Source organism: Phodopus roborovskii, unplaced genomic scaffold (assembly GCF_943737965.1).
Source record: "Phodopus roborovskii unplaced genomic scaffold, PHOROB, whole genome shotgun sequence".
NCBI classification, from domain to species: domain Eukaryota; kingdom Metazoa; phylum Chordata; class Mammalia; order Rodentia; family Cricetidae; genus Phodopus; species Phodopus roborovskii.
This window is the reverse complement of record NW_026126480.1, coordinates 23,078,684-23,091,606: the sequence shown is the minus strand read 5'-3', so window position 1 is coordinate 23,091,606 and position 12,923 is coordinate 23,078,684. Positions and strand designations below refer to the sequence as shown.

General features: G+C 41.2%; 1 protein-coding gene across 1 annotated transcript in view; it reads right to left on the bottom strand.

Annotated features, from left to right (window-relative positions):
* Spon1 (spondin 1) overlaps positions 1-12,923 on the bottom strand; it is a 268,537-nt gene that overhangs the window by 194,283 nt on the left and 61,331 nt on the right. Inside the window, exon 3 of the mRNA XM_051192721.1 lies at positions 8,786-8,919. Coding sequence (XP_051048678.1) covers positions 8,786-8,919 — 134 coding nt within the window. The remainder of the gene's footprint in view (positions 1-8,785; positions 8,920-12,923) is intronic.

The following is a 12,923-nucleotide window of genomic DNA, read 5'->3' as shown; positions in this document are numbered from 1 at the left end:
CACTCATGAAAAATGAATTGCCCCCTTCTAGCCATCCTGCACGCGGCTGTCTCCTCTTACTGCTGTAGCACCCTGATTAAGATTCCAAGGTTCCACACTAAATTGCATGGGCAAGGCCATATGCACCCTTGAGGCCAGTTATATTTTAGAACTGAGAATATTTTGAGGTTCCAGAAAGATAATACAGTTGTATATTCCACACCCATGGGGTCTGGGGCTATATCTCATAATCACACTCATTTTTACACTAAAGATGATAGTCATCTCAGTCCAAGGAAGGTTTGTGCCTTAAATGAGCAATGAAATATGTTCTTAACTTTAGTATTTGGAATTTAGGACTGCAGATGACCTTGAGAAGTTAGCCCCCCTTCCCAGCATGCCTGTGCCTCAGCTTTCCCCTTAGCTTCTCCACCAAGAGGCTACTTTAAAGAGGAAAAGAGTGAGAACAGGGCTTGGCCCTTGGCTGTCTTCTCCATTGTTTTATAAAGTTGAATTTATAAAGTTGAATGCCCTCAGGAGAATTTCCACTGTCAGATCCTTCCTGGTAGGGATGAGCAAGAGCTGGAATTGTACCTGGAGATAATGAATGCCTGGAAAGAGAGGGCCACCTCAAGACACAAAACTTGGTCAGGATGAAGGGGACAGGATGCCGTTCCATGTAGTCTGGAAGCATCTATCCTATACAAGGCACTCCCCTTTAATCCATTGCTTGGCTGTAGTGTTTTGCAGCAGCCTTGCAGCATTATAGTATGCCACAGCACCTGAAGTGCTAGAACATTCATTGGAAGGGAAAAGAAAGCGTTGGAGAGGACTGCCTGAAACACCAGTGCTAATTCAGAAATTTGTATGCAAATACAAAGTGGAAACTGTGTCAGGTTTGCCAAGAGGAAAGTCACCATTGCTGAGTGCTGGCCTTCACATCAACCAAGTGGACTTCACAGCAGACTCCAGCTTTTCCTACCAGGGATGTTAGTCTGACATGGCAACACAAATGCTCCTCCTTCAAACCAGGGTATTGAGATATAACTGACAGCTTCTTTTTCTTCCTTCCCTTGCCTTCCTTCACATCCACAGCCTCCCCTATCTCTCTTTCTCTTCACCCCCCTTGGCCTCTCTTTCCCTCCCCTACCCTCAACAGGGTCTCATGCAATTCAAGCTGTACTCGAACTCATTTTGTAGCTGATAAGGACCTTGAACTCCACCCTCTATCTCCAGAGTACTGGGTTATAGATAAGGGCCACCAAAGCTGTTTTATCCAGGGTTAGGGATAGAATCTAGGGCTTCTTGCCTGTTAAGCAAGGACCCTTCCAATTGAGCCACATTCCCAACAGAATCTTTCATTGTTATTATTGCTTTTTTTTTTTTCTGTCCTGAACTCTGTGGCTAGATCTTAAATATTCTTGTGAGCCTTAATAAAACTTCCCACTGTACAACCTCTCTGGTTCGTAACCACTAATCATTCCCTTGATGCTCTTGAATTAGGTTGAGTCTCTTCATACTGACACTAGATGACATCTCTGATATGTTAATGGATTTTAGCCCCCAGAGATCTCCTGATCAACATGTCTGTCTGTCAACTGTCTCTGAGAGCTGCATTCACCTCCAGCTCCTCATTGAGATTTTGACTCTGATGTTCTTTTCACCTGGAGTTACCTTTTCCCATCCATTTATCCCAGACTCATCACTGCCTCCAAGATATAAATGCTGACATTTCCAAGAAACTCTCATTATTCTACTCCTCACTCATCTTCTCTCTAAATTGTAATCATGCTGAGTTTGTCCCTATTTTTTGTCTTGGGGTTGCTAATTTTTGCATACATACTTTTATTTATACCACAACTATCCTAAAAGTGTTTTGAAAATTGGGAACTTTATTTACATTCTAAGTTGAGTTTTTCTCAGTTTCTGGTATACAGTTTTGGTATTGCACTGGCTGGTTGGTCTTGCAAACACTACCTTTAACATGAAAAGAAAGGGAACTGGCCCAGCTAGACAATAGTCTTCCTATACTTTATTGATGACATCAACTTGAAACTTTTTTAACCAAATAAAATACTTTAAAATAAAATATGGCACACCTTTATTAAAATCAAAACATAAAAGAAACAAAAGGTATAAGTATTCATTATTATAGTGTTCAGTTATGAACAATTATACTCAGTCTCCAAAGAATGCAAGAACAAAACTACTGAGGAAATGTGATGTTGTCTAAGTTGAGAACTCAAGTCAATAAACACAATGAAAGCCTGAAAGTATAACCAGGTAAGATGCCCCATTCACAAAAGCTGTCTTGGAATATTACTTTAACTATGCAAAGATGTGTTACATTTGTTTATGCTGCATTTATTTTATTGTGTAAAGATGTGTTGCTGTTTCACCTTGCCTGCCTAAGGTACCTGACTGGTCTAATACTGAGTATCCAATAGCTAGGCAGTAGAGGGATATGTGGGGCTGGTGGAAGAGAGAATAAGTAGGAGAGAATGAGAGGGAAGAGAGAATGAGGGAGAAAAAGAGGGAGATGCCCGGGCCAGCTAGGCAAATGCCTGCCAGCCAGCTAGACACAGAGTAGGACATACAAAATGAAAGAAAGGTAAAAAGGGTTGAGGCAAAACATAGATGAAGAGATACATATTAATTTAAGTTATAAGAGTTAGTGGGACAAGCATAAGCTAAGGCCAAGCATTCATAATTAGTAATAAGTCTCCATGTCATGATTTGGGGGCTGGTTGGTGGCCCAAAAGATAGCTTGCTACAAAGAACAACAAAATTCGAAGTTGTCCATGAGGGAGCAGGGAAGCCTTCGTAGAATGCACAGTTTACATGAAGAAAACCCACAAGTCTTTAAATAAGATAAGAGCCCTGGGTAAGCAGGGAGATGTTCTAGTTTTGACTGGAAAACACATAACAGGGAAGATGGCTCTCCCCACATTAAACTTTTAATTCAGTGTAGCATTGTTCAAAATCCCAACACCAGATTTTATTAGACAGAGCACACTTATTTTATAATTCACCTGGAATTATGAGTCTGCTTGAATAACCACGCACACTTTGAATACTTAGAAGATTAATGATCAATGACTCGTCATAAAAACAGAGTTATGCTAAAAACAGTGCAGAATTCATGGAGGGAGGACAAGACAAAAAGAGCAGCCAAATAGAGGAGAGTGATGCAGATTTTGCTTTTCATGAAGCAGCCATTGGGAAAAGAATGCACTATTCAACAAATGGATGGGGTACTGCTAACTCTACTTTGTCAAAAGACTGCTTTCTGATTCCCATCTGTGCTGTTGTCTCCAGGTTGCCCCTCCAGAAAGCTACCCAGCTTTCTAACCCTGGGCTTCACTTGGATAGATGCGCTGTATGGACCACTTGCATGGATTGCAGGGCCTTTGTGCATGGGTCAGACCAAAGGGGAAACCCATAGGGAAACAGAGAAAGCAATAGGGAAGCAATAGGGTGGAGTCGCTGTGGGGTTACCTTAGGCTAGCTGCTAAGGCCTCAGCTCCTGTAAGGGGTGAACTTCCTCTCAGCCTCCCCCTACCTCCTTTGGGCCTGCAGACCTGTGTTGTGTACATCTCCTCTCATTGTCATTCTCCCCACATATATGTTCCACTCAACTTCCCTCTGGTACCTCATTTTGAGCTGAGCAGTCCATGCATTTTCTCTTGTGGCCTATTGATACCATGTCATTAACTAACTTAAATTCTAGGAAGACAAAAGGTCTGAGCCTATTTTAAAATCTTTAAGAATATAAATATAAAATATATTTATAATCTTAGGTATAGGAAAGTTATTTTTTGATTAAGATGTAAAACTTAAATTTCTAAGGGAAAGCACAAATGAATATATTTAAATCAAAATGTCAAGCTTTTTTGGGCATCTGTATGTGGAGACACACATACACACACACACACACACAGGAAGTGAGAGAGAGAGAAGTATTTACATATGTGGGGTCATAATGTATGTGCAAGTGTGAGTATGTGTGTGAAGGCCAGAAGTTGACATAGGGTGTCTTACATGGTTTCTTCCAACCTTGCATATTGAGGCAGGGTCCCTTGAGGAACTTGCCCATTCAATTGGTCTCACTGCCCAGGGAGCCTCTGCCTATACCTCGAGAAGACTGGAATTATCAGAGGGCTCTCATGCTCACAAATCATTTATGTGGGCGCTGAAGATACAACCTCCAGTCTTCACTGTAAGCACTTTACCACCTAAGCCATCTCCCCATCCCCAAATGTCACGGAACACCAATGGACCAAGTTAAAAGTAAAGTAGAGGTAAGTATTTGAAACTTTTAGTAAAGCATTGCTGCCTAGACTACATAAAGATCAACTTTAAATATAAATTGTAAATATTGAAAGCAGAGGACTGGCCCCACCTCTGCTCATCACTGCAAAGGGTGAACTCTCCAAGACAATGCAGGAGAGTTCACACTGGTGGTGAGGACAAGGCAACTGACAGACTGACAAAATCTGCAAATGCCCAGGCCCAGAACCAGGCTTATGACTTGGCCTACCCCAACATCCATTCATGTGATTTGAAAGAGCACATGAAGGGGCTGGTCCTGCCGACCCAAAGCTGCAGGATTTCCACAACACGGGGCAATAGCAGGATATCCAAGAGGGGTTCCAGTGAGGGTCCAGCATTGATAGTGTAGCAGAAACCAGAGGCCTCAAACTAGACCAGTAGTTCTTTGCAAGTAAAGATATATGGACAAAACGATTTAGTGCATGACTCACAGCTTCCAGAACAAGATTTTTTCCCTTTTTTCTTTGTTCTCTTAAATTTTATGGGGCACAAGGGCAGTGGGCAGAAATGCAGGCATGGCAAATGAACAGGATCGAGATGCGTGACGTGAAAGAAACAAAGAATAAATAGAAAGTTAAAAAATATAAATATATAATTTAAACATAAAGTAAAACAATATATTTTTGAAATGTCTGTATCCTTTTGTATAAACTATATAAAATGTATTTTGTTTGTGTATTCATTCATTTATCCATTCATTTGCTGTGCATTTTAGGCAGGATCTCATGTAGCCCAGGCTGGCTTTAATTATGTAGCCACAGAAAACGTTGAATGTTGTTTCTTCTGCCTCCAGCTCCCAAATATTAGGATTACAGGCATGTGCCACCATTCCTGGCTTTAGAAAAGTATTTTTTTTAAAGCATGCATATGGTTTAAAATAAAAGTAAATATGTAGAACCACTTTCAAAAGACACCTTATTAGAAAAATGGATAAGCATAGGAACTGGCCCTTCCCAGTTCCTACATTAATAGCACAATAGTAGCAAGTAAATTAATCTAAGATATTATTTTAACTCTCATATAGAAGGCTCTCAAAAATTGGTAATGTCAAGGACTGCTAGACTGGTAAGGATATAGGTTCTTTTACCCACAGAGAGCATGTCTATCACTATTTTTGAGGACAATATGGTGGTGTTGTGGAAATCATTAATGTGCATTCCTTATCATCCCCTGCTTTGTAATCCCTGTGGATAAAATTTGGAGTATTTACTCAAAAAAGGCATGTACTTGGATGTCTGTTATAGATCATTGTTTGCAATAGGGAAAGCAAAAAAGACTTTAAAAGAAGCTAAATGTGAACTTCTTAGAACGTAATTAGCATATTCATACCATAGGTTATGTACAGTAGCTTAAAATCAATTATTGATATGCATATATATTCTGATACAGACATGCTTTTACTAAGTTCTACTGAGTGAGCACCCATTCAAGTTCAGGGCATTATGTGTACTTCAGGTACCTTCAGAATATAAATGAACACATAAAAGTTTAAAGTACACCTACAAAATTAATATCTAGTGTTGCCTTTGCATGGGGAATGCTGGGATTATTGTGGGGGGGAGAATGTCAGGAATTTTTCACTTTTTCTGCATTCTAATACATATTTTCTATATCTCATCTCTTGTGTTGCTTGAAAGTTCGCAGTATGGCTGTGTTTACATCACACCTATAAAATTGTAAGTTTTAAAACAAAGAACTGTGGCTTAGATATAATTCCTTCAGGAGAAAGGAAGAGTCAAAAACTCTCAAGTTGCCTTGCTCCAGGGAGCCTGTCTCCTCCTGTGTGAATCTGCTATGCAGATCAATTAGCCCAAGCCTGCCAGGTAGCTGGATGTGCAGCTGAGCTCCTGGCACAAAGAAAACATTGGCTGGTTGTTTTCTCTTCTCCATTTGACCTGCAGGATGGTGCAGGGCTGAAACCCCCTAATGCCTGGATATCCCAAAAGAGTGGGCAAATAAGAGCTCAGTCACATTTGTCAAAGACGTGAATGAACAAGCCACATATGTTCATTGTTAAAACAGAAAAACATACATTCACATATGTTGACTGTCAGCGGGTAAACAAAGGATGCCTTTCTGGATTCCACCAGAAGATCAAATATCTCTGGTTTGTGAAAACAAGAAAGCAAAGGAAACCAAGGATGTGGGCCAGATGAAGAAGGGCTTTGAGAACAGAGAGGCTTGTAACAGACCCAGTGGGTTGTTTTCAAGTAATCTTTAGAGCCCCAGGCTCTGTGGAGCAGCCATGCTACCAAGAATTAGGGATTCAGTACTCGAATGGCAATCCTAGGCTGAGTGATGGGATATACACAAAGCCTTTTGTGACAGGAATTGTGGGATTCTGCCACCCCACCTCCACACCAGCACCTCAGGAGTTAATGCCAAGTCTCTATTACTCCCCCCCCCCCCATATTCTCAATTTAGGAGCAACTAGAGAAGCCAAACGTACCCTCTACACTAACCATACCAGATGCTTCACTTCTAGTCAGCCCGCCACCAGCTTCCCCATGGCAACAACCTCCCAGCATAGCAGACCTGAAATCTTCCATCCCCCAACCCTACACAACACACACACACACACACACACACACACACACACACACACACACACACACACACACACCCTGCAGGCTTTCCCCCTCTCCCTCCTGCCTTTCAATCTCAGCTGAAAGCCAGCAGTGGCAACTGACTCGTCTGTGGCACAGCTAGCTGTGGCATGCACTGCCTCCCTTCTCAGTGGTTTTGGTGGTCTTTGGTTATTTCCTCAAGGCCCACATTTCAACTGCCATATGCTTAGTATTGCGATTTATAGATGCGATTTCATTTTTTAAAATCCTACAACTTAAGTTTTTAGACCATCAGTATAAAAAGTGCTAAGAGGCAAGCTTGTCAAGAAATCACAGGAAAGATGCTCAACTTGTGTTCAACTAAAGAAGAAGGAAATAATGTGTTGGTGGAGGGAGGCCAGAAAGATGAGGCTGGAGTTAACAATGGACAGGTGTTTCCAGAGGCTTCTGTGGGTTTCTTCCCATTTGCCAGGGCAGCTGAAGTTGTGGGAGATACTGTTATCAGCAGCTCTTGGAGGTGGAACACATTTACCAAGTGAAGCAAATTCACAAAAATGAACACGACTTGGAATGTCCAAGCACCCACCCTTCATGAAACACACACACACACACACACACACACACACACACACACACCATGCACATTTCTCTCAGACAGGGTCTCTTGTCTTATGTGGTCCAGGTTGACCTGGATCTCTCGTTGTAGCTGAAGCTGACCTTGAACTTCTGGGTTTCCTGGCTCTACTTTCTAAGTTCTTGGATTACAAGCTTGTACCACCATACTGAACCAAAAAGTAAATGATACCTAGGATGCTTGGACTGGATGCTGCCCTCTACTTATAACCATTTGTATCTTTGAAATCCTAAAATCTCAACACCAATCGAAATGGGCCTTTAAACCTACTTCAAATAACTGGTGCCATTGAAAAAAATAAATTTAAAGGATGCTTTCCAATCAAGTAAGTTTAGGACACACCACTGCAATGATAAACAGTGTGGTTGGTTTATTAGTTTTTGGTAGGACCTTGGGAAGCCTTCAGCCACACTGGTAAGTTATCAGTCTGTACGATGGAGATCCAGTATACAGCATGTAATAAACACATTTTACTGCAGAAATAACTGTCTTCCTCCCCATCTGTGATCTCTCAAAGACTGTCACTTTGTGGTTCATCAATTGGAGATGCAGCTTTGAGACAGTGTTACCTTTCAGAGGAAATGATTCTGGCTGGTGAAAGTCCTACCTATCTAACTCACCCAGAGGCTGCCTGGGAAGTGGTGGCCCACAGCAGTTTTATTTTACTTGAGACTAGGTCCCTTTGTAGCCCACCCAGAATGGCCTCAAACCTTACTCTGTAGCCAAAGGTAATCTTGAGCACCAGCTCCTCCTGCCTCTATCTCTGAGGGCTGGGATTGCAGGTATGCATTGCTCACAGTGTGTGCAGTGTGTGCGAGCCAATATAAGGCCTGTTGTGTATTAGACAAACATCTACCAACCCAGGTGCAAGATAGTTTTGTAAAGCGGAGCCTGGGTAAATGGAGACTCAATTAGGTATCAGGTGAGGCAGAGCACAGTTTAAGGATGCTAGTTAATGGGGATCCTTAGAATCACAGGGAGAATAAAAAAGGTTAATTCCAAATAGAAGCTGGGTTTATATTATTCACTCGGTTGGGTTGGGTTTTTCTTAATCAGTCCTTGCATCATTGTCTATGGATGCACAGAATGGCTGGAAGACTCATCCTATTGGATGAAGACAGAGACATGGGATGTCCTATGCATTTATAACATAGAAAATGGAAGACAGAGAGAAGGGCTTGCCCGGTGCCCCAGAAGTCACACCTCTTCCTGCAGACACAAAGGACACTCTGATAACTGCAGGAAGGTGAGTGAAGAGTCCATGGTCACTTACTTCAGAATCACACAGCCTGTCCCTGAGGGTGGGGCTATCCAAAACACCTGGATCCGTGTCCTCCTCCGGGGGGTGCTTTCAGTGACGGCCACAGGGCAGTTACTCATAAACTGGGTTTCTTCTTCATCTATGATCTGTGAAAACCAGAGGAAAATAGACACATTCAAATGCAGTGTCCTGGGAGCAGAGAGAGCAACTCCAGGGACTCTGGGTTGACTCTTGATTTTAGTTCTAGACTCGTCATTTTGCATCAGTGGTCTTTGATCCCAGGCCCCAATAGTGCCTGGCAGAGAGCCTTAGCCAGTGTGATTACAAAGATGAGGCACATTTGTACTCTCTGGGTCCAGACATTGTGCCAGAACTTCGAGAACCAACCACTAGGTGACAATCTTGCTCACTGCTCCTCAACCACCTGTGCATATCCTGCTTCAGAGGTGGATGAGGAGGACATCCCTGACCATATGTAAGTGTCCTGCTTCAGAGGTGGAGCAGGAAGTTGTCTACCTGAGCATGTCCTCCTTCAGAGATGGAGGAGGAGGGTGACTTTGGAGCAAACCGAACCTTCTTGAGCGACAGCTTTAGAACTTGATTAAAATGTTAAAAAAAATAAAACAAAAAACAAAAAACAAAACAAAAAAAAAAAAACCGTTGTGGAAGAAGTATTAAAAAAAAAAAAAAAAAAAAAAAAAAAAAAAAAAAAAGAACACAGAAGTCACCCTGCTTCTTGCAATACCCACCTGAGTAACTTTTACTTATCCCTTGTATTTAATTGGTATTCTCCATAGTCTCCCAAATATAATCCCAGTGACTTGGGACACTACAAACAAGATAGTAGCAATTCTCATTTCTCCAGACTGTGTCAGTTAATTCTTCAGCCTGCTTGTAGAACCCTTTAGTAGAATTAAAATATGTAAGAATCTTTAGTGAAAGCCACTTCATTCGATTGTCCTTATTATCTTTATTTATTTTTAATTCTTTGACAGTTTCATATGTTTTTATAATAACTTTTAGTTAATTTCAATCCCCATTACCCTGTCTTGTTTCTCTTCCTTCTTCCATGGAAATTCTTCTTTCCAACAAGTACCTCTCTTGCTTTCATGGTGTGTGGGGTGTGTATGTCCTTTGGGTTTAATTAGAGTAGCTTGCATGACCATATGTGGGAAGTTTACTGAAACATGGAAAACTTATCTCGGGGTCAATCCACTGTCTTAGTTAGGGTCATTGTTGCTATGATGAAATACCATGACCAAGTTGGGGAGGAAAAGGTTTATTTGGCTTACACTTTCATATCAAGTTGTGGTAGTTGGAATGTATTTGGCCCTCACGAGCTCATAGGGAATGGTGCTATTAGGAGGTGTGGCCTTGTTGGAGTAGGTGTGGTTTTGTTGGAGGGAGTATGTCACTGTGAGGGCGAGCTTTGAGGTCTATGCTCAAGCTGTTCCTAATGTGGTACACACAGTTGCTCCTGTTGCCTGTGGATCAAGATATAGAACCCTGAGCTCCTTCTCCAACACCATGTCTACCTGCACACCACCATGTTTCCCACCATAATGACAATGAACTAAACCTCTGAAACTGTAAGCTACCACCAATTAAATGTTTTGCTTTATAAGAGTTGCTGTGGTCTGATTGTGGTGTCTTTTCATAGATCGCAACAGAAATCCAAACTAAGAAAATAGTCTATCATTGAAGGAAGTTAGGACAGGAACTCAAACTCGGGACTTAGGAAGGAACCTGGAGTCTGATACAAAGGTCATGAAGGGATGTTGCTTACTAGCTTGCTCAGAATGCTTTCTTATAGAACCCAGGAGCACCAGTCTAGTGATGGAACCACCCATAACAGCCTATGCCCTCCCTCATTAATTACAAATTATGAAAATGCTCTACAGGTCTGACTACAGCCAGATTTTAGGGAGAAATTTTCTCAATTGAAGTACTCTCCTCTCAGATGACTGTTAAATGTATATGTGTTCAGCGCTGACCACTTGGGATTGGGTATCAGGGAACCTGTCCCAGGACAGCCCCCCTCTTTTAGCAGCCATTAACTGCCTAATTGCCTTCAGCTCTTCATTTAGGGGCAGGGCCTTGTGAAATTTCCCCATCTGTGTTGGCACATCATTACCCAGGTCTTCTTTAGGCAATCAGATTGTTGAAATTTTATGGATGCAGCTTCTTTATTATATACAGGGGCCAGTATCTCTCCACAGACATCCTGGTCCTTTGGTTTCTGCACTGTCCCCATTCCATGATGTTCCCTGAGCCTTTTGTGTAGGGGTTGTGTTGTAGATGTATCAACTGGAGTTGAGCACTTCATGGCTAGTCATTCTCTGCATTTTGAGCACTTGTGAACTTCTGTAATGGTCTCGGTCTGCTGCAGAAAGAAGCTTCTTTGATGAGGGGTGAGACTCACATTTATCTGTGGGTATAAAGTATTTCAAATGTGCCAGCCATGGTTAGTTGGCTAGTTTTACATTTTCAGACAAGAATTCCCTCCTATGGAATTCTTACATCCAATAGAAGAGCTGTTGGTTACCTCCAAGATGCCACTATTGCATTCTGGTAACTGTTCTAGTTTGTATTGTCTTTCTATTCTGGTAACTGTTCTAGTTTGTAGGCTTTTCAGCCAGGTATAATTACTAATCACTTTTCTGTTGAGAGTTTTAAAACTATGTTCCCAAGACCTATTGGTCTGTGCTTTTCTTTTGTGTAATATCTTTGTTCTTGTTAATAAAATAACAGTGTCTTACTAGATGTGGTTAGGAAGTGTCTTCTCTGTGTCTATCACCTGAAAGAGCCTACGAAGTTGGTGTAAATTCTTCCTAAACCTTCTGGAAGTATTTAGCAGTGACTGTGTCTAGGTTTGGTGTTTTCTGTTTTGAGAGATTATTAATTATTGATTTTATCTCTTTAATAGACATAGGTTTATTTCTTCAGATAAGACTTTTAGAAGATTATGGTTTTTAAGAAATTGGATTGGATGATTTCAGTCTAGGTTATAAAATGTGTGGTCATAAGAGTTCACATTATTTATTTACAACTCTTGTCCATTCTTTGGTTTCTATTTCAGTAATTAGTATCTTTTCTTTGTCAGGCTGGCTGAAGGCTACTCAACTCATTATCTTTAAAAAGAAACTATCAGATTCTGGTCTTGCTGTCTTTCTCTACTGATCCCAAATTTTCAATTTCATTGCTTTCTACTACTTTAAAAATTTATTTCTTTTTTTGAGACTGTACTAGATTTCATTTGCTATAATATTTTCTAGTTTCTTTTCTTTTGGGGGGTTTTTGAGACAGGGTTTCTCTGTGTAGCTTTGTAGTGAAGGCTGGCTTTGAACTCACAATGATCACCTGTCTCTGCATCCTGAGTGCTGGAATCAAAGGCAAAGGCATGCACTGCCACCACCCGGCTCTTTTTTTTTGGGGGGGGTGCATGTTTGTCTGTGTGAGGGTGCCAGATCACCTGGAACTGGAATTACAGACAATTGTGAGCTGTCTTGTGTGTGCTGGGAATTGAACCTGGGTCCTCTAGAGACTAGTCATTGCTCTTAATCACTGAGCTATCTCTCCAGGGACCTCCACCTCCTCCCCAGTTTCTTAAGGTAAAACCTCAGACCATTGAGTTTTAGTTCTTTATATAAAAATGCTATAAATTTCCCTCCAAGCACTGTTTTTTGTTTTTGTTTTTGGGTTTTTTTTTTTTTTTTTTTTTTTTTTTGTAAAAACACACATATTTTGGTAAGCTGTGTTTTCCTGTTCATTTATTTGAAGTATTTAAAGCTCTTCTTAGAAATGGGCTATTTACTCTCCAGTATTTTAGAATTTCCAAACGTTCTGTTATTGGCTTCCTGCTTAATTCTTGTATAGACTAAGAATGGGCATCATGTGATGTCTGTTCTTTTAAATTAGTAACAGCTTGTTTGGGACTCGGGGTGTGCTCTAGCTTGGCAAATGCTTGGCAAATGTACCATATAATCACAAGGATGTGGAATGTACTGTTAATAGGTGATGCCAGTTAGCAGGTGATGATGCTGTTAAATTTAACTAAGTTCTGGTTACTCTTTTCCTGGCTTAGTGGACCTGTCCACTCCTGTTAGAGGTGTTGAAGTCTCCACCTATAATAGTTTGGCTTTTCCTTGAC